Raw genomic sequence first — 22,429 nt, 5'->3', positions numbered from 1 at the left:
GATGTTCACACATTTTTCCATATCCTGCACATAGGTCACAACAGGGAAATACAAGTGGAAAATAGCTGCAGTGACTGTACGCTTCTCCTGTGTAACTGAACCTTCCACGAGTTGTGTAAACTGATGCATGTGGTGACAGCGCAACGATAACAGCCAACCTCCTCGGACGAAGATGACACGAGCTGATAGACTAATGACACGGGAAAAGGCAACGTAGCATCAGGGCAGATAAGCGTGATGAGTAACAGTAATGGGACGGGTAACTATAGAATAAGAGATACTGGTTCTGATGCACAAAAAGGTTCAGCTGTGGGCGGGGTAGTTTCAGAGCGACCAGCAGAATCGGTTGATGTCATCTCGACTAATATTTTGGAATTACAAAATGCTGCCCGAATTCCCACCACTTGATTGACGGTCTTGCTTCGGGCCAAATCTGGAAGCACTTAGCTTATTCTCACAAAGGGGGCTGGGGGGTTTTGGAGCTGGGTTATACAGGGTCACTGGAAGGAATGGGCCCTGATGGGTTATGACAGAGGTGGGATTCTCTTTTTTGGTTTAAGCTTTCCAAGTATTTCCATGTTTTATTTACTAGGTAGTGTTTAATTACATTACCCCTGTTCATATTCAATATTAGTCTTTTCCCGCCAATGTTTCCAGAAATGTAGTTAATGGTGGAAACAAGCCAAGGTTTTTCAAAATGCTGGGTAAATTCAAAAAAGAAAGAAGGCCTTGAACTTAAAAAAAAAGTTGACTATTTCAGGAGAACTTTGCAATGAACAAAAGTCCAGCCAATATCCAGGAAGCAAAGTCTTGCTACGGGGCTAACATTTTGGATTTTGGGCTGGTGCCTTGCTTTGTTTATAAATGTCTGGCTTTGCACATCGGTCCCTTTGTTGATGTTGCTCTCTGTTTCCATGTTAGTGACGGGGTATAAACGCTGAGCTTTCAGGGCTCTAAAAAAACGGCAGGTGGGTGTGTTTTGTACGGCGTATAAACCACCAGAATACATCATTGATAGTCCCACCTAGAGAAGAAGTCCAAAGAGCCCCAATAACAATGTTCCTTAAAGAAAAATCTCTCATTTCTTTGGTATAAAGAAGTGAAAATACTAGAGGACACGTGATCAGAACCATCTATATTTGTGATTTTAGCTTAACCCTCGACCACTGAGAAACAACACCGAGGTTATTCAATTAAAACGTAGATGTGATATCCTAGCATGCCACCGCTTGCTAGCTGACCCCAGTGAAGCCGAGATAAGATGCACTTTACTGTCTCCAACAACCTGATACGCTGATGGGAAGATAACCTCCTTACGCAGCACTTTGCCATTCACTGCCCATGACATCCAAGCTGCTGTCACGGGGCGCGCAGTCCCATATCAACCCTGGCTTGTTTTCAAAGCAGTGTTCCATAAAGAATAGAGAAAGCGCAGAGAGGACAGAGATAAGGGCCCGATCAGAGGTGCACGATGTGCCACGCCGAGCCTCGACACTTTCACCAAAACGAGCTGCGCTTCCCCGTAAAGCAAGGCGACGGGCAGGATTTATTGACCCTCTGATACTCATCTCTTCCCCTGTGTGTCTTCTGTAAATAGGCCTAATGTTACAGATGCCTGCATCCCACAACAAAGAGCGGAGACAAAATAACAGAGGCGGCGCTGAAAATAGGTGGGGAGGGTAATAGAGACACAAAAGGTGATCAGATTTCCTATTAAAATGCTAAGCTGTGATTTGTAGCTGCAGCTGCAGAGGCATGCGCTGTAAAATGGATGAGTGGCACGGATCATTTTTATGCAGAGGAGCGAGGTCGCCGTCTGTGCTGAAAAAGTGACGTTTGAATCGGTAAATCACGGCGCAGGAGCAGGAGCCTGCAGGGTGAAAGAAGACGTGTATGAGGGCCTCGCTGTGTGGGCTGACGGGTACAATAAGCCCCACTGTTTGACCTGGACGTCCTGTCTCACTTCCAGGTCTGCATTTAAACTGCTCTCTGGGCTCTCCTGACCCTGCAGCACAGACCAAATACTTTAGTTTTGATTAAAAAGCATAAAGCAAGTCCATTCCACCTCCTTTTTTGACTCCATACAGATGATGCAATGTTCTTTCTGCGGCAGAAGAGAAAAGAAAATTCTTATTTTGATTCATATCCCACTGACATTCCAAATAAAGGTGTAATCCTGGGCAGGTGTGATTTGACAGATGATGGTCGGCTTGTGAGGAAACACCTCCACAAATCACGACCCTTGTATCTGGACACCCGGCCATGCTGAGGTGATCAAACTTCTATATATGCGTAAAGATCCTGGGATGCGCGCAGCCCTTAGGTGAGAACAGCGAAGGGGGTGTGCGTGTGAGAGGAGGAGGAGGAGGAGGAGGAGGAGGAGGAGGGAGGGAGCTCCGAGTTTTACACCAATGAGCGCAGAGTAGCGCGAATGTCATTCCACGGCGCTTATACCGTCGGTGCCAGAGTTGCGCAGCGCCTTTCTCTCTCCGTGCGTCCCCATGTATCATCACGCACTGAAAGTGCGTATCCATCGATCTGATTCAGCGTCATTCGGGTCATTTGTTTGGATGCTGTGCGCCCGGATGTCTCAACAGCTGTGATTCTATTCTGATAAACGGACTACTCGCCGAGAGACTTGCTGTGGTGAGTGCCAACTTTTTGCGCTTGGCTTTTTTTTTACGCGGGGAGGGGGGGGGGGAATGGCGTTTTAGATTTTCTCACTATGATTGACTTTGAAATCACAAATGCCTGGCAGTCGCACGCCTGCACTATAAAGTGCAGGAGGAACCCAAACGAAAAAGTGAAACCGTGGGGAGATCGCGTGCGTAATGACGCGCTTCATGGAGGAGAAGCGCTTTGGTTTCCAGATGTGTAAACTCAGCTGTAACTCGTCATTCAGGTGGTCTCCTCTTCAACGAAATCTCTCCGCACTTGCGGCCCGCAGAAACATCACGCACGGAGGCCACAGCACTCCGGCCTTGACCGCCAACATCATCATCTCACGCGCAATCGCGCACCAAACACAAACCTACTTTTGAAACGAACTTTGCCGTTTTATATGTGTCCTCTCTCCCACCGCTGGTAAATTCAAGCACGCGTGTCACGACTCTCTACACACATGCTTTCACCGTAAATTGCGCAAAGATGTTTCTGAAAAACGGAGAGAATTCATGTTGAAGCCATGCCGAGAAGTCCGGCGGTGGATTTGGGTTCCGTGCTCTTGACTGTACTGAGGCCAGTGCTGGCACCTAGTGGCGAAACCGATATAGACATCCCTTGAAAGTCCTTGAAAACAGCTGAGAATCAGGTAAATGAGGTGTATTTCCTCCTCTGTGGGAGGCCAGTCAGCCACGCTGTGCTAACCTTCGCTGGGGGTATATGCTGTGCAAATGCTAAGTCTTTGTTAATGAGTACGTGTGTGTGTGTGTGGTGTGTGTGTGTTTGCCTGTGTGTGGCATTGGGGATCTGCACGTCTATCACTTCTGTGTGCTGGTCTTCATGCGTGTGTGTGTGTGAGGGAGCAGGAGTTAAGCTGCTGTTAATTGGTCAGCCATTGAACCACGCTGAACCACACGAGAGAGCCAAATCAGGCAGGAACTGAAATGACCGGTAAACCGGCCTCCTTCGCGCTGTCTTTGCAGCTCTATTCACACATGTACCGCAGCACCGGGCTTCCTTCTGGAGGAGCTGCATGTGCGAACACGACTGTTTTCGTTTGTAACTCCAAAAGATCACCAGAGCCTGCAGTTTGGGTCAGCGCGGCACTTCACGTCAGGTTTTATGTTAGCTTAGCAGGGAGATTCAGGCCAACAGGAGGGTGTAGCTGTAAAGGGGAGGGTGAAACGGTTCCTCCAGAGATAACCTCAGGGGTTTTAGGGAAGGAATAAGCAGAACATCTCACTTTATGTCTTTCCTGAGTGGAGTGCTGGCAGGAGAAGTTCAGCATGGATTAATCTTGTGTTGTTTTTCCTTGAAATGCATCAATTCCAAATCAGCAGACCAATTTTTCAGTGCACAGTTCTCTCTGTTCTTCCTCACATGCAACCCAGATTCCTAATCTCCAGAGAGGAAATCCAGCCCGAAGATTGTTTTGATATTGTTGGACAGTCTCCTGGAAAACCTTTGTGCTCGGCAACCAAGGGTGTTTTGGATCCAGAGCGACGTCTCCTCAGTTAGGACACCTCATTTGATCGCGGTAGTGAAGTGAGCGAGCGTTGCGATGGTCTCTGTTGATGAAAGCGATTCTTTTTGTCCTCTTTAGGATCTGCTTTTATATATTATAAACACAAACTAACTGCACATATTTAACGGTTTTTGCTGCTGGCTGAGTCAGGGGGGTCTTGGAGCATTCATAGACTCCTTTCCTTCAGTTTGGAGCGCGAATTGGCACTAGATTAAATAAATGAACCCAATAAGAAACATAAACATAAATATGAAGTGCGTGTGTGTGTGTGTGTGTGTGTGTGTGTGTGTGTGCACCTTCATGTCTTCGAGGGCCGACACTGCTCAGCCTGTATGCCTCCGTCACGTCTGCACACACAGGCGAGTTTGTGCTGTCATGCTGGAATTAATCGAGTGTGGGGTTGTGTAAATCATTGCAAACCTCAGAAAACACGCATATACACACACGCACTCTCTCTTGCCAAGCGTCCCCTGCAGTTATGTGTCAATAACCATAAAAGGAGCGGCCGAGCTCTGAAAATGAAAAACAGAAGCGCGCATTGAGAAACAGAAATGTCCCAGAAGAACAAAGATCGACCACATCTAGCGCTAATATTCACTTTTTGGCTGGACCTAGCATGGCTACGATCGCGCGCCGGCCTCGAGTGCTCAACTCGAGCTCTGTCGAGAGGTTGCTACTTGAGGGAAGTATATAAATGCTTCTATTTAGTTTCCAGCCTCCGGCGACCATGAACCACAGCCCCTCTGAGCAGGTGAAGGATGCGGCGGGCGCGAGAAGCTGCGACGGCAGTTCCCCATCGACAAACGCTAATTGTGATCCTTGTGCTCACTGAGCGGTTAGCAGACCGAACCCCGCGGGCCGCATCGCCTCCACAACCCTGGTATTATGGTCAGCTTGTGGGAAGAAAAAGTAATCCGGGGCTCTGCGGAATATCAGGCACTGACTGATTCGCGCAACTGTGTCAAGACTTGCCGCTCCGCCGGGCTGCCTGCAGCACTTTTTAAGGCAAAAACGGAGGCGTTGTTGTGACTTCCTGACTCGTGCCTCCAAGTTTTCGAGTCAATTTGGCACCACCATAATTACCTATACACACAGCTCTATTTGATGATGATTAAAGTGGCTAACGCGCGCGCGCGTGCACACCGTCGCCATCCCGTCATTATGGAGACATTAAAGGCGATGATTATTAGGAGATGATAATAATTAAAAGGCTTTAAAGCTCAAGGTAACAGTATAGATAGCGCAAAGCCATATAGGGAGACAACAAGCACTTAATTATTTCAAATGACCACCCTGGATAAATGATAGGCTTCAGTTTTGTTTGATTGAGGGGGAAAAAACTTGAAAGTCTTGGTAACACTTGTGGGGTGCAGCGTTGCCGTCGCCATGTGAAATCCGATCCCGGCTCCCATGGCTGTTGGCGTTTGGTGGTTTCATGTTTTCAGTTAAATTAGAGTACCACCCTTTTTTTTGTAGTTTCATCCACTGTTCAATGCCAAAAATGCGTCACTGCGGAAACCACAAGCAGAATCCGCCGTTGTCGGGGAAAACCTGACGTTTGAGGACACACGTGTTTTGAGGAGCGTCTAGAAACGCGACGCAGGGTCTTGTTTCAGCTCGCCATCTTCGTATTCTATCCCGACCTTCCTTTTTTCGAGAGGATGCCATATTTTCTAGAGGCAGGAGCCCCTCCTGCGAGCCCTCAGTCACTGGGTGGCCGTCTGTCTCCGCACAAGCCCCCAGAGGCGCGTCCTATCAATCACTGCATCGCCTCACACCGTCCCCCAGGAATACCAGTCTCTTAATTGACCTAGAGGGGAAATGGCTCCCTCCAATCAGATACCACTCGGAGTCAGGAAATGGGGTGTTGTGATACTAAATACTCTGTAAGTGAGGGTGGGGAAACGTACGCGATTATCACCAAATTTGCCAAAAGCTGCACATTTGCTCACAGGGGTCCAGCGGCAATTAACCAATTAGCTCTACAGTGAAAGTGGGCAGTGCTAAAAAAATACAGGGGCAGAGACCAACCCAGCAGCCCCCCCCACCCGAGAAGCAAGTATCTAGCATTGCCACCTCTCGTTCAAGAACTCCATTTCTGAGCGAAGGATGTGACATGTTTTCACCTATGGTGGAGGGCAGAGGAAAGCCAGGGGTTTTCCAAGCACTCGCCACAAAACCAACACAAACAGTGATTTGACAGTTGTCTGGGTCTGGGATCCGCTGCTCCTCCCCCCCCCCCCCCCTCCCCCCCAATCCGAGAAAGGGGAGCTTAAATTGCCACTTGCATTAATGAGCTAGCAAATAAATGTCTCTGGTGTTTACACTAATGACCTCAGAAACCAGACGGCAAACTGGGAGGGGGGGGGGGGGCGAAGGGGTTCATTATCTCCAACCAGCCAACCGTGAAATCCACCATGGGGGGGCTTGTTTATTTGCATACATTCTTCTGTTTTGCCACGTTTTCCTTTATTTACTCCATAGTCTATGTGCATCTTTGAAGGCGCGTGAATGCGAGTGTGCACCCTTCAGAGAAAGTCCTGAAGAATCCCCCTCAGGGCCCCTCACACATCTGGTTGCGGATCGACGACTTATATCTCCGAGTAAAATATCCTGTCGGGCTCACAAGAGCTCCCGCTCTGCACACCATTACATCCCTCCTCCGGCTTTGCCTGGAACTTTCCTGAAACCCTATCGTTTGGTTCATAGGAGTACAAATATGTTGTATATCCTTTTATATGACTTCCTCCCATCTGTTGCAGATTAGCCTCCAGTGTGTGTTTAGAGAGCTAAGCCTGTCGCCGAGCAGAACAGATAGTAAACCCAGAAGGTTTTAGTCAGAACTGTCAGGTAGGTCTGAATTAACACAGGGGCCAACTGAGGATATGGCTGGCTGGGGAAGAAGGCGACGGGGGAGGTCGGAGAGAGAGAGAACCACCGGAGGGTTCATCTGTTTACCCGTGAACCTCGGGCGGGCGACTGGAGGGCCAGCGTGGAATGCCAACAGAGGCTGACTGGCCAAATTCAACCACAGAGTCTGGGAGATAAGGGGAGACAAACAGGCTGCAAAAGAGCCAGTCGCACCCCTTGGCCTCGCGGCAACCATCAAGACGTCAGCGCTAAGCTAATCTGCTGCCCCGTATCAACATTTCCCACCAGCTCTGTGGCCCCGATGGTGCCAAACATGAGCGCCAGCCCGGCTTTGTACCCGCACGCGTTGTTCTCTGACACAATCCTGATCTGAGATCAGTGCCAGCAGTGCCATGTAGGCCAAACAGCAGCCTGACTGGGACGAAGAGCCCCAGGCTGCTGCCTTTCCCACCTCTCGTCAGCTTTCCAATAGCAAATTATGGGAACGCAATGCTGCTGCTGGTGTGATACATTGTGTGTGTCAGTGGTGTGTGTGTGTGGGGGGTGTGTGTGGGTGTGTGTGTGTGTGATTAAGCCTCTGTGTACACAACCCCAATCCCTGGCCTACATCTATCTCATTTAAAATTCACAGGGGATTTGCAACACACACATGAATCCATACGCTGTTTTCTCATGATAAATGTGATGCAATCATGACGCCATCATACGTAGCCGTCCTCTCTTTGTTGTCTTTTTTTTGTTCCTATTAGCATCTACTTTATGTGGCCCCTGATTTATTGTTTATTGAGTGTGGACACATTCTTGGTGACTAAAAACAACCTTTTTGGCCAATGAAAACAAAGCCGTGACCTGTAGCGTGCGACTTCCACTTTCCCAAACATGAAGCCTGGTATCTTCATCACATCTTTGGCCCCCGATAACAGTTTATTTGCCTTTTCCTTTAAAGAGCAGCTGGAATATTTTACTACTTATCTACTGTTTATTGTATTACCGTCTGTGGGCTTCACATCTCGGGTCAAATGCGGACTGCTTTTCTTAGCGTTCAACTGAAGCAAAGCTGCGTCAACACAGAGCTTTTTCCTCTCGACAGGCCCAAGTGTATCTGGTTCTTGGCCGTTTTTCCTCCGGACGGCCGGTCGATAGCTTCACTCTTTCTTTCCTGAATAAAGATAATCACTCCTGCATGAGATGATGTGATCATAACAGTGGCCAGGGGTTTTATTACTCCTTTAGCACACACACACACACACACACACACACACACACGCACACACACACACACACACACACACACACACACACACACACCACCACACACACACACACACACAGAAAACTCTGGCTTTTGTTAAAACAGGAATGCATCACTTAACAGCATCAAATTAGTGCTCTTTCCCCCGCTCTCCCTCCCTCTCTCTCTTTCACACACACTCAGACACACACATAATTCATACTTCTATTCAAATTCTTCCCGTAAGTGTTACAAGTCTGTTTTCAATCCATGCAAATTTTGTAGCATTATAGGGGATTTATCTGTCTGAGGGCGGCTCGGAGGGATTCTGCAGGATCCAGCCGCCCATTTTAGCATCATTAGGAGCGAGACGGGTGTGTGTGCCTGTCTTCTGTAAAGCATGACTAAGCACAAACAAAGAGTGTGTCAGATTGGGAGAGTAAACTGTAAGTAAACTCAGAACATGACAGGCTGCTGAAACATGATTATCCCATAAGAAGTTTTGCTCGGCAGTCATTGACCCCAAATTACAGGGTTTACGCTGAGCTTTTCTCACTCCGTGCACTTACGTGCCACTTTCTTAGCCCAGCTAAGTGTGTTGGACCAGAACCAGACTGTAGTCTGGCTGAAATCAGACTGAACTGACCTGCTAAAAGCTGAGCTAACATGAGTGGATCATTGGTTTACAGGTAAAAGAATCAAATTGGATATAAAGTCTGTTCAGATGGCTTCGCCCTTGACTTTCTCCCCATAATGGCACCATTTTTTACTAAAATGTTATTTTTGTGCGACAAGTGGGTCTAATTGGCACAATGGATCCTATAATGCAAGGAAGTTTACCCATAGACTGGAATGGATGGTTGATTTAAAAAGAAATCAGAATATGTCATCACCCTTTTTACCATGAATATTTCGCTCATATCCTGGATAATCTCCAAGAAGGCTGGATCGGAACGATATAGAAAAGCCTTGTGTGAAGTCAGATCAGGTAATGACATGTATAACACAACACCTGCCAAATTATGACAAATAAGGGGAAGAATGACTGAAGCGCCTCTAGATATGTGGGTAAAATCATTGTTTTGACAACCCTGTTTGGCTCCTATATGTCATAATCCCTGCAGTCGGCTCATGGGTATTTGCAGGAAATCCAGTTTGAGTTCAGGACAATACATTGATACCACAGGGAAACATGAATAGAAATCTATAGGAATAAATAAATAGCAAGCAGGAGGGCCAGTCATGGCTGTTTGAGTCAACAATGCTTTGACTTTTCCGAGGAATTGGCTTAGTAAACTGACAGGAAGTATAATTTGACCTGAAATATCACTTTGTTCTTCAGATCTACCCCTGAGATTAGATCAGAATGGTGGTGCATGCGTGAAAGGGGCTCACCACTAACTATGGCTAAGGTTAAAAATGCTAAAAACAAACTGGAAGTCATGTGGGAGGATAAAAAGAATCAAACCTTTTCAACAAAATCATTAAAAAAAAAAAAAACCCATAAAGCCTGATTAGCACCCAAAGCTGACTTCCAACATGAGTTCAGGCATGAAAAAAACCTTTACTGAAACTTCCTTGCAGAGTCCCTACTTAAACTCACAGATCCTTGACAATTTCCTGCATTTTATAGCCCCGTATTGGCCGGCCTATTGTCCCCAAGGTGTGTAGGTAACACCCTGGGCGGCTAACAAACCCCGGCGGAGGGCTTTACAGCTGCAAACTTAAATCCCGCTCGACAAGGGAGTGTCAAGGAATATTAACGCCGAGCTGGCAAGACCGCTGTGGACCTGAAGTGCGAAGGCACGTCGAGCTGGCGGGGCCTTGTTAGCAAAGGCTAAATATCCACTTTGTGGTGTGAAAAGCTGCTGAGGGGTCAGTGTGAGTGGAGCTGAATGGGGAATGAGTGGTTCTAAAGTGAGACGCGGACCTGTGCAACGTGTGCGCAAGCTGTTATTTAGGTGGGGCGCGAAATATCAGGGGAGCCATCGCGCCCCCAGAACGATGCCCATCACCAGAGGAAGCGGTGTCTTATTTGGAGTTACAGAAGATGTCTGTTGTGAGAAAATCAAGTTTCACTTTCAGACATTTTGCCTGGAGGGATTTATTTATTTGTCTGGGCACGTCGGCGGCAGCTCAGGGGTGTGATTTGGGAGCCTTTATCAGGCTTATTCCCATAAGTGGCAAAATAACAGAGAATCTGAGACCAAATGGGAGCGACACGCACAATGCTGTGCGTTTAATTCATGCTCTTTAACATCAGGGATGGTCTCCATGCTCGGCTTAAATTAGCTTGAATCTTTTCTTTTTTAATGAAAATTGCACCACAGTGGGTTCGGACATGTTACCGTCCTTGTTGCTGGGTGTTTGGAACAAACAGGGGGAGGTCCCCCATGATATGTACATTGGAACAGATCAGTTAAACATCCTCTTGCCTCCTGGGGGTGAAACACAAGCATCCAGGTGTGAATGGCTCTTGCAAGTGATAAAAAGAAGCTGCAGCAATGAAAGCACGCCCACTTAGCACAGTAAAGGTTAGTCGGAGGGCTCTTCCTATAGATGAATGAAAAGTCCAGACAGGAAAAGGGGCGAATAAACGTGTCTGTCGAGTGTATGCGTAGTCAGTCCAGTGCTTGTCAGGAGTCCCAAGAACCTTCGGACAGAAAGAGAAATTCCCTCACAAGGCTCTTTCTGAGGCTCAATCCTGTTTGAACTTCCCTTAGCTGGAAGCGAAAGTTGATTTTTTTTCCCCCTCTACTGGAAATCAGCCAAAGAAAATCAAACCAGACGTGTGTTTTTCCTGCACCGAGACGTGATAAATGCGAGCGCCGGGCTGTTTTTCAACGTTAAACGGGTCAAGTAGTTCTTTTGTTTGAGCCGCACATGTGGGCGCACATCGCGCATTTATGGAGCGGGGGTCAAAGGCCGCCGCATAAACCGGCCATTAGTTACTTCCTGCTCATGGGGCCGAGACATGTGAATGGGCCCAGGGTATCATCCATTCAGCGCATCTCTGATGGGTCTGCAGTGAGCTGCTACACGACGCTGTGGCTCCACGATCATTAAGATACAATAAAAGGTCAGTTTACCTTACAAAGGGTGGAACAGGCCTGAGGTGAAGATGGGGTTTCACAAATATAATGTTCAAAATCCACAAAATGAAGCTTAAACAGAGTCACAGACACCTCAATCGGCCTAAACTCAAAGTTATCTGGGTTTTTGTTTGACCTAAACTCATTAGGTCAGGTGCTCAACATCCTGGTGTGGTGATCAGGTGACAGTCATGTGACTGGGACAGGAAGTGACAACATGGTGGCATCACCTGGATACAAGAGTGAAGGGAGGAGCTAAATGATAAAAGGTCATTTTAAACTATATCTCCTGTAATACATTAAAAATGCTGAGATTTCTGGGTTAAATTAACATAAAAGAAATTAAATTAGAGGTAAAGCTGTGCTTTGTTGTGTTTACCATTAACACCCAATGTAGCAAAAAAGAGTTTTCAGTGGAAAGATTTTAACCAGGTAATGGGTTTGACATTCACCGTGTTATTATTTTGACCCGAACTCAAGTTTCAGGGACTTTTTCTGATTTTCCTCTGACCCTGTTTACACCGGAGCAAACCCCACCCGCTGTCACAGAACCCACCGCTCTTCCAAGCTTTTGAAACACAGATCCAGATAAATATCCCAGGAAACTCGGTCTTTCTGAGTGACTTTACCGGGCCCGTGCCAAGCCCCCTGGAAACCTGAGCGCTTCTCTGAGCGCTTTAAAACGTTTACCCTCTGACAGGACTGCCGAGCGCTCCTCTCCCACTCCCCTTTTATTTAATTTTGTGCGTGTGTTGGAAAGAAGGCCCTGCTGGCAAAGACAAACAATCCCATCCCTGATCCCAACGCGGGCCCTCCTGCTCCGAGACCCTCACTGGCAACAGGTAGCTTAGCAAGTGACCAGCGGCCCCGTTGCCGTTCCTGCAAAGACGGTTGTCAGGGGAGAGAGAGCGTCTTTGTTTGCGGGACAATTGAGTCAACTCATTTGTCATTTTAGGCTCTTTAAATGAGATGGCTTTTTGTTTTTTTTAGCCTTTCACAGTGACGGATGGTGCGACGCATCTCTAAATAAATGACATTTTGCTCCCTCCGAGTCGGACCGAATTGTTCCTGTGCTTGCTTTTGGTTTTTTAACCCTCCTTCCAGATCTTTTTAAGCTTCCCTTCTGCTCGCCATGAGCTTCCTGAAGTCCAGAACTTTGACAACCCATCTGCCACGATGCGAGATGCTCCTTTCTCTCACGCAGATCTCCGACATAGGAAAGGGGCGGTTGTGTCATTGACGTGATGAAAAGATAGATTCCCGCCCCATCCCTGGGCGTGAGAATTCTCCGAGATAGATGAGGCCGCCTTAAGAGGAAGCAAAGTCAATGTTTAACCATATAAACTCCTGGAAGGGTTGACTTCTCGGTGAGAACCAGTACTTCAGATGAGCGTGTGTGTCTCAATATTGGGGACATTTGGACCAATGAACGTGGTAGTAATATGGATTTTTTTTTTTTGAAGAAAGACAGACCTCAGAAGTGGAACGTCACTGTTTTCTGGGCCACAATTATTTTAGCTCGCACCACCTACAGTTTTATGCTATTTTTAGCATCAACGGACTCATTTCAATAAACTCTTCCAGACTAAAATCAGCTGAGAAAGAAGTTTGTTTAGGCTGGCTGATGTTCCATTTAGCTCCCAAAAGAAGCAGATCCCTCTTCTCCGATGCGGCGAAGACCAAAAAGTTGAACTTTTGTGACTCACCTCCACTTCTGAAGGCTACGCACAAACATTTGAGCTGCTAAAACAAGAGGTCAGCCACATTTAGGCAATAGTTTTGCACCGGCTTCTCATGCTAGACACCAGACAGAGCTGATTTCAAAATAAAGCATTTTAAAGTACTTTTATGCCCACCTCTTCAAGGCAATCTTGCATTCCAGGGCAAAGTTTTTACAGACTGGGAAAATAAAGAAATTGCAAAAGTAGCGGCCGTGTCGTCTGGCCTGCAGGAATCCAGCTGCAGCCCTGGTCGGGGGTGGGGTGGGCTGGGTGTCTTGGTGTCACCCTGGTCTGAGGAAGGGGTGTGTGTAATTGAAGTGCGGTGGCAAGCGATTTGCTCTGGAGGGGAAGAATGAGGGAGGGGCTGACAACACTTGGCTGTACACACATCCAGTCACTCTCTCTCTCTCACACACACGCACACACACACACATACACACTCACACTCACACTCACTCACAGGGATCAGACGCACTTCAGATACAGACGTCACGTCTCTGCTGTCCAACTCGCTCTTCGGAGCTGGGATTCTTTTTCTCCCCCACCCCTTCGGAAATGGGTTCCTGTCCAGCTTGTGGCTGAGGCATCGCAGCAATACTTCCTGGGATCTGGATCTGATTAGAGCTGGGATCCGCTGAGCTCGATGCTGCAGACATGTAGCCAGGTCTTGCACGCTGGGCAACGACGGACTAGATGAGCTTTAAGGACAGATGCTTTTCTTGGAGGTAAGAGGAAGACAGAGGAGTTGGAGCTTCAAACAGCATATGTTTCCAAACTTAGCTTGGGATTTAAAGTGCATCTGTCAGAGAAGACATCTCTTTTGTATTAATCTACTCGTAATATGAGTGTGTATCTTGTGTCAGCGTGTAGGTGGTCCCACTCCAGCTGTGTTAAGTCTCCTGCGCACCCCTTGACACCCATTTGGCCTTAAAATAACACCCCTCAGCAGCCAGAGAGGGATGACCTCGGCCTTTGAACTTTCAAGTTTAATGTTTTCTTCCTCAAAGAAAATCCCTTTAATGTTTGAGAAAATATTTCCCACAGCTCGATTTCTCCAAACCTGTTCTTCGAATCAACAGCTAGCAGCTAAAACTGCGGCTGGTTCAGTTTGATGTCGCCTGCTCCCCGGGAGAACACGATAAACCTGCTAAAGTCAAATTTGCGGTAAATTAGGATGTGTTCCTTCATATCGCCCTGGGTTGTGTTCATTAACTAAGTCATACCTTGGTGAACCGTTGGATCGGGGTTAGCATGTGCGTATTTACATTAACCAGAGTTTTGTGATTCTTTACTGTCGTCTTCAATCAGTTTCACTTTTAAACCCTCTTAACCTTCTGCTGTCACCTCTTGGCCCAGGTTTAAAGGGGGGCAGCGTTGTTTTTGTTTTCGACAAAGGCGGCCATTGTGTTGTTGCCAGCAGATGACATGCTGTAATGTGAGTTGCTGTGTATGGTGGCTCAGGAATTTGTAGTCACTTCACCCCAATAATGTTTTTCGGGATGGGGTGGAGAAGTACAGTGGAGGGAAGGATTCAAAGAATTTAACGGTGGTGAGTGATAGGGGTGGCCCTGGAATAAAACAAGCCCAACAAAAATCTTCAAAAAATAAAAATAAAAAAAGGTGCTGCCTGGGAACTCAATTATCAAGATGATTGAAGTAAACGATGCACCGTTTTGTGGCCTAACTAGTTTAGGTGAGATAAAACCGAATGGAGAAAGAAAACCTTCTGGGTGATAACATTATCTGTCCTGCCATAAAACCTGATAGGTTAGTCACTGAAGAACAAAGCTGACCATTTTCTCTTGTGATAAGTGCTTTGGGTTGACTTTTAATAGCGTTTCTAATCAGTAGGTTCTGTGGTTTGTGGCCCATTCAACTGTATGCTAATTTTAAAGGGATACTTCCTTTGTGTTTTTAGTGGGAACGGAGTTCTAAATGGAGTTGGGTGAATATTAACTTGTGATATTAAAGATGGCGTGCAAGCGCTTGGATTACAAACTTACAGGCCCCAATTATCACTCCCGTCAAGCTCCTTGGAATCCCGAACATGCTGTTTTTGTTGCGAGAGACTCTCAACTCTACAACAGGATTTCAGGGCTTGACGTGACTGTTTTCACTCGGATGGGCTCCATTGTTGTGGATTTGCATGTCAAAAGTGGGCTCTTTTCAACACCTTGGACCAGGATGCAGCTAACAGGCAATGACTGGTCTGAGGAACACATAAAGATTGATCTGCTGAGATAAGCAAGGCCGCGGCTGGAGGCACACACAAAATCAGTCCCACTACCTTCATAAAGCCATAACAACGTGTGCTTTCCTTTCCATGAATAATCGTGCATGGGTGATGTTGCATCACAGTGGAAAACATGATTTCTCTGATGTCTTTTAAAGATGAACTTTGAATACGATTCATAAACCCTATTGTTTTTTTCCCTAGCGGTCACGTGCAATGAACCTGGAGCGCGGTGAAAGGGTGGAGTGTCCGGAGATGGAACCCCACGCTGGGGGAAAGATAGGGAAGATGTCCTTGGGATTCCAGAGGAGCTCGACCTCGGATGACGACTCCGGGTGTGCGTTGGAGGAGTATGCGTGGGTGCCGCCGGGGCTCAGACCGGAGCAGGTAGGCCTGTTATAGTTCTCCTCTATAAAAGGTTCATAGACGACAACGCCAAAATCATAAATCCCAACACAAACTAACACCAAATGCGGCCTCGGTTCAAATGAGGTCACATGTGCCAGCCGTCTGTCCATTGGGCTATGCTAGCTGATTAATAGAAGCACCTGATAATACCCGACATCTGGCTGTTTTTTCCCCAACCATATTATTTCACCATTACTTTAGTATTTATAGTCCCTTGCTGTGTGCAGGGATTTCACAGTCTGGCCTCTGATTATGTTGAGACTGACGTGTTTCCTCCATGGTGCTGACTAGAAGTCTGTCGGTATCTAGTTTTGTCCTCTTTTATGTCTGTACCAAAGAAAAGAGGTTGCAAAATCCCTCAGCACGACTAAAAATTGTTCATGGCATTACGAATTTCTGGCAGTTGCACACTTTAACAACTTTTATTGTCTGCATTTGATTTTGTTTCCATAGGTCCAGATGTATTTCTCCTGTCTGCCAGAGGAAAAGGTGCCATATGTCAACAGCCCTGGAGAGAAGCACCGGATCAGGCAGCTCCTGTACCAGCTGCCACCACATGACAACGAGGTAAGGAAAGGGCAGCACTCTCTTAATGCTCCTCTTTTTAACTTTGCTGCAAGTTTAGCGTCGCGTAGCCTGACAGTAGATTGAATCTGATACTAAAAGTTACTGTTACGGTACGTGGGTATTTAACAGAACCCAAACGCAGGCCAGGACACAATGGTTAAATGGTCCAAATCAGTTTTATTGTCAGGGGAACACACAAAAAGACAGGAGCAGTCTTCCGGGACTGCAGAGAACTCGGGAGACAGGTTCTGCACCACCCAGGTCCAGCAAAGGCATGAAGACCTCGAATGTGCAGGGAAGACGGACCAAGCAAAGCCACACCAACAAAGCCGCAACACTCCCGCCAGCAATCCACAAAACAAACACAACACTCTGGCACTGATGGGCAGGAGCTCCCTCCTTAAGTAGGCGACCAGGTGTTAATTGCCCACAGGTGTGCCTGCCTGCAGCGCCAGCTGCCACCAATCGAGCTCCTCCACGCCCCCTGGAGGAACAAAAACGGACACAACCCTGAACCCCAACAGTTATAACGTTAAGAACAGTAAATGGGTCACTAGTTATGCTATTAGCATTAGCTGAGCTAGAAGTCAGTGGCCTGCTTATTGCCCTCCATGTTGAGGGCTGCAAGCCTTTGCATAACCTGCTGTCCTGACGTTACACCTGGTTCCACAACCAACTGTAGCATCATTTAAATTGTAAAGTAGGTGTAATAACTATGAACATTTGTTGATGATTGTGAATCCTGAGGGCTGGGAATACGAATCATTCCATTTGAACCACTCAAGCCTCGACTCAAGTATCTCACAAGTAAAGAAATGTGTTTCAAGTAGCTGAAACACAACAATAGTTTTGATAGAAGTACATTGTAGCCCAGACAGCCTTTGATTCCAAGGCTTTGTAAGGCCGAAACATCTGTAAAACTACAACAATGGCTGCATTCCCATAGTCCTAATGCAATAAAAGGTCTGACAGTAAAGAGCATGCCAGTCTCTTCTGTATAGTAGTTTATGGTGTGTAAACCAGCCCTCCTTTCACGTGTGTGTTAATGGAGTTTACATTAGGGGATATATTGGGGGGACGGGATGATACTGCTGTTTGTCACCAGTGGTCTCTGCATACACACTTGGCGGACACACAATAGGAGCACAAAAGATGCAATTGCGTGATGTTTGACAAATTGGCTTTTACGATGTTTGTCAGCAGACACGGCGGTTGAGGATGAAACCGGTGCAGGATTCCTTGCGTGCCTTTGTTTGTGAGAGATAAACAATTGTGTGTTTCAAAGAGAAAATCAGTGTGTGCACACCGGCGATCGATAGCCACATTGTCTGGCTGTTTACAGAAGGACTCAGCTGGTCTTGGTATTCCTCAAGGCAGCGTCCAATCAACAAACGCCTCTTTCTTTCCAAAGGTCCGTTATTGTCACTCTCTGTCTGAGGAGGAGAAAAAGGAGCTCCATATGTTCAGTGCCCAGAGGAAGAGGGAAGCGCTTGGGAGAGGAACACCCAAGATCCTGCCCAGAGCGTTACAGCACACCCGCTGCGAAAATGTACGTACCACCCACAATTGCACATGCACACAAGCAGTAGGCTACCATTTGTGGTTATCTAGAAAGGGAGAATAGGTGAACTAGGAAAAGCAGGGAATTTGGAAGGGACATTCTCAAGCTAGCCCCTCAGGGGAATCCTGCAATCTTCATTCAATCTTGTTTTCGTTTAGCATTATAGATAGCACAGGAATGCACAGTTTAACAAGTACTTCAAGCATAATGTACACATCCAGTTGACCCCTAAGCAGGTCGTTTTAGTACATTCAACAAGGCGTGTTAAAGACACGGTTTTTGCACATGTGTGGAAGGGCCATCTCTCCGAATTCAATCCGGTCATTTTCACTTATTGCAGCCAGTTAAAGCCTGTCGTCACGCCAGCACAGATGCTGGAGTGGGAAAAGGAGGTCGCACAAACATACACAAGTGCCGCACGCAAACCCAAACGGACAGACAAATCCTTCTGTGGTTTTGCTCTGCAAACATGCTTCTCTGGAGGCACTTTCTGTATGCCTGCGCGAAGGCCGCACATGCTCAAACAGATACATCATTCTCGCGGACTTTGTCAGTCTCCAATTTCCTGCCGCTGCATTCCGAGGGACACACCGCACACGACACACTCGAGGCCCCTGCACGGTAATAATGGTTAACAGCTGGCCGCGCTATCGCATAGTTGTCTAAACGTGTCTTATAGGTCTTAAAGGATATATAAAGAGTTAAGGGCATGTTCCGACCTGCCTCCGGACAGCCCTATCTTTCAACTCACGGAGGGGTTGTATTTTATTTCGGCATGCCGGATAAACAAGCTCCTCGTTGTCATAAGCACGTGTGTTTTAAATGGATCATATGGCCTTGGCACCTATAGCCATCACCTGTTTGTCCTCCTTTGTTTCACCGAAGATTAAACTTCGGTAGATATCTGCAATCTTATCTCCATCATCTCGTTTTCTGTATGGCAACTGTCGTGTTTAATACCTCAACATCTATTTTAAAGTCTCTTACGTGACCTCTCATCACATTCATGGTAAATGCATTATGGGCAAGGCTGTGTGCTCATTTTTAGTTCCATATTGTAAGCCAGTTTGGCAAATTACATTATCTGGATGCCTGGATGACAAATTGCATGGCTCAAGTTTTGTTATTTTTATGCCATTAGTGTCGAGGAGGCATCAACGGAGGGAAAATGGCAATTTTTGCCTCCAGAGCTGGTCCGGGCCCCTGCTGGCACCCATCCTGCTTTGTGTGCTCCACGTGTCAGGAGCTGCTGGTCGATCTAATCTATTTCTATCAAAATGGAAAGATCCTCTGCGGCAGACACCACGCCGAGCTTCTTAAACCACGATGTTCTTCGTGCGATGAGGTAAAATGGACAGAGAGTAGCGTCGCTAACTGCTTGTCAAGTTGCTCAAAACTAACAGCGTTGTGCACATGATTTCTTTCAGATCATATTTTCAGACGAGTGCACTGAAGCGGAGGGTCGTCACTGGCACATGAAGCACTTCGCCTGTTTCGAGTGTGAGACGATGCTAGGGGGTCAGCGCTACATCATGAAGGATGGCCACCCCTACTGTTGTGGCTGTTTTGAGTCACTGTATGCCGAATACTGCGAGGCCTGTGGGGAAAATATTGGTAGGTTAAGGTTCATAACCTGCCATAAACGACACCGCTTTACTTGTAAGAGAAGATAACCTACACAAAATTGTGATGCCCAAGACAACCAATTGCTGGTCATCCACTTGTTATGTCCTGGGCCAGGCGTAGGATGTTTTTGGTAGCTAACGCCTTTTTCTCTGTTGACATTTAGGCGTCGACCACGCCCAGATGACCTACGAAGGTGTACACTGGCACGCCACAGATCAGTGCTTCTGTTGCGCCCAGTGCAAGACATCTTTGCTGGGCTGCCCCTTCCTGCCAAAACAGGGTCGGATCTATTGCTCGAAGGCCTGCAGCCAGGGTGAAGACATCCACGCTTCCGATTCATCTGATTCCGCCTTCCAGTCTGCCCGCTCGCGTGAGTCAAGGCGCAGTGTCCGCATGGGGAAGAGCAGCAGGCCTGCTGAAGAGTGGAGGGAGTCGCAGTTGTTCCATCCGCCGGCCGCAGTCCCGTCGTTTAATTGTAACCTTGGAAACAGAGAGGCCGATGTCGGTGGCGAATGTGACATTGGTATCGTAGGTCGTAAGCTGTCCCGTCTCGGTCTGGAGGAGGAGGGGTTCTGGAGGGAGAGAGAGGAACAGGATGTAGGTGGAGATGAGGACCCAGAGGAGTGGGCCCAGCATGAAGACTATATGACTCAACTTCTGCTGAAATTTGGTGACCACGGGATGTTACAACAACTCCAGGCACCATCCCTAAAATCCCCCAGCCCTGTCAGTGACAGAAACAAACTAATAATTGCAGCAGATCCATGGCTAAAGCCCGATGCAGCATCTATGGGAATTACTGCCTCTTGTCCAGCTCCTGCCAGTCCCACACAGAGCCAAGCTTCCAGTAAGTCCCAAGTCAATGGCCTTGGCCCTGGACTGATAAGCAAGAAGCACCTGCCTGAAATGTACTGGGCCCAGTCCCAGGATGGGTTAGGAGACTCAGCATATGGAAGCCACCCAGGTCCTGCCAGTGCAAGAAAGATCCATGAGTTGGATTTAGACCAGGATCCAGACCAGTCTGGGAGAGGAAAGCGGGATTTTTGGCCAGACACGCGGCAGTGGTATGAAGATTCCCTCGAGTGCATCGCTGATGAGCTGAGGAAAGTTGACAAATGTGGTGGAGACTCGATGGATTCTCTTGCACTGTCAAACATTACTGGTAAGGAAAATGTGGTCACGTTTATTCAGTGCGGATGAATGTCAAGCAGTTATTCAATCTATATTATTCCTGTTTTCAGGTGCATCGGACGCCGAAGACAGGGACAGATCTAAAGTTTACCACCTTCCCATGCAGGATCGCTCAGTTGCAGATGACTGTGAGAAGATGAGTAACATGGGAACCTTTAACTCTTCTCACATTCACCACAGTGCAAACTCCCTCAACATGAATATGGAAAATGAAGTCAACGACATAGCGATGGCAATGAGAGGAGCACCATCAAGTGGGCTTCTCCCATTGTCCCCACAATCAGAAGGACTTCCCGCCTCCTTTGTCCATGCCCCGGCCCTGAGGAGGAGCAAGTCCCAGTCCAGGCCTCCACAGGTAGTTACATTCTCAGAGGACACTGTTGATAATGGATACAATGATGGGTTTGACATCGGTATCAGAAAGCATCCGATGAGCGAGAAACCGCAGAGGAGGATGCACTACCCTGATCAGATGGGCCACGAAAAGGGCCGGCCTGTGAGCCACCACGGACGCAGCAGACGGCACAACCACCACGGCCGGCACCACAGAAGCCGAAAAACCCGCTCCGCTAGTAACCTTCACATGGTGCCTTTTGAGAAAGCACAGAGGCCGTATGAGCACGGTCTGGTAAACCCCTCTTGTGGCGCCATGCTTCTTCAGCACCCTGCACACAGGCTACCTATGCCCTATTCCCAACCCCGACCTGACTGTTTGCATCCGGGTTTGGTTCAAGGAGAGCCTCAGTTCGAGCCGTTCAAGGGTCTCTACAGAGATGAGGACGACTACTGCTCTACGTGCTCCTCCTCCTCATCGGACTCTGAGGAGGAGGGCTATTTCCTCGGCCAGCCCATCCCCCAACCCCGGCCAACTGCACACTACTACTCTGAGGACTATCCCACGAGGGTTAGAGCCCTCTCAACCCAGAGCTACGGCTCACAGACTGGTCGCAGGAAGAGCCGGCGCTCAAAGAACTGCATCATCTCCTAACAGCTCAGAGTGTGTTTATATTAGGATGTGCACTACACTAAGCAATATACGCTCCGATCGCATGGTATTGGTGGAACAAATGGTTTTAAGAAGGGCAATGTAGGCTAAAGACCAAATGTCAAGATGCATATCACATGGTCCCAAATGTACCGGAAGAATGAACCCAATCAACAGCGAAAGGAAGGGATCTTTGTAACATAACCACAAAATAATTTCGTGTATTCGTGTGCAAATTTTGGTTTTGAATTGTAGCACTATTGCAGAGCATGGACCTGTAGGAAGTGGCCTCATACCAACCTTTTCCTTTCCATTATTCATCTAAAGTCTTTTACGCTTAGTCACATTTTGCGATATATTTGCGTGCTTTAAACCTGCAACATATAGTACACAGGTTGAATTAGGAAATAGAAACAAGCCAAATAATTATTTAATGCATAATAGTACAAAATGATGCTGTATATACTAAGTTAAGAGTTGAATACCGGTATTTTTATATGTGGTTTCATTTTCTTTTGGTTTGGAAATGTTTAAAATTTGAGAATTGTCTGCAAACAGACCCTGATTTCTGTGCAAACCAACTAATAAGGTGTCATTTTGTAAAGTTTTATCTCCAGGTAAGTGCCAAGTTACCCTGTTAACATTTACTCCACCCACATTTCATGTATTCAGATACTGTTTACTACTCTAACTCTGACATAACTCAATGCTTTGTGATGTAAAAATGCTTGTAATAAATTTTTCTCCTGAAATCTTC

At 47.2% G+C, this 22,429-nt stretch overlaps 1 protein-coding gene across 2 annotated transcripts; it reads left to right on the top strand.

Moving 5' to 3' along the window:
- The first annotated feature begins 2,450 nt into the window (after positions 1 to 2,450).
- Positions 2,451 to 22,424, top strand: prickle1b (prickle homolog 1b). 2 transcript variants are annotated; one of them, XM_057023065.1, is made up of 8 exons: positions 2,451 to 2,646; positions 15,539 to 15,721; positions 16,196 to 16,309; positions 17,721 to 17,858; positions 19,012 to 19,215; positions 19,298 to 19,484; positions 19,660 to 20,658; positions 20,738 to 22,424. In XM_057023065.1, exons 2-8 carry the CDS (start codon positions 15,551 to 15,553, stop codon positions 21,673 to 21,675), a joined length of 2,751 nt encoding a protein of 916 aa, XP_056879045.1. In that variant the 5' UTR covers positions 2,451 to 2,646; positions 15,539 to 15,550; the 3' UTR covers positions 21,676 to 22,424. The 2 variants fall into 2 exon arrangements, with proteins under 2 accessions (XP_056879045.1, XP_056879044.1); XM_057023064.1 differs by lacking the exon at positions 2,451 to 2,646 and adding an exon at positions 13,503 to 13,826.
- Positions 22,425 to 22,429: the final 5 nt, after the last annotated feature.

Source organism: Takifugu flavidus, chromosome 22, assembly GCF_003711565.1.
Source record: "Takifugu flavidus isolate HTHZ2018 chromosome 22, ASM371156v2, whole genome shotgun sequence".
NCBI classification, from domain to species: domain Eukaryota; kingdom Metazoa; phylum Chordata; class Actinopteri; order Tetraodontiformes; family Tetraodontidae; genus Takifugu; species Takifugu flavidus.
The sequence above is the reverse complement of the archived record's forward strand: the minus strand, read 5'-3'. Positions and strand labels throughout refer to the sequence as shown.

Coding starts and splice junctions, on each gene's coding strand:
- prickle1b (XM_057023064.1), top strand. Junction 15,722..16,195: donor CGGGGCTCAGACCGGAGCAG/GTAGGCCTGTTA, acceptor TTGTTTCCATAG/GTCCAGATGTATTTCTCCTG. Junction 17,859..19,011: donor AGCACACCCGCTGCGAAAAT/GTACGTACCACC, acceptor TTATGCCATTAG/TGTCGAGGAGGCATCAACGG.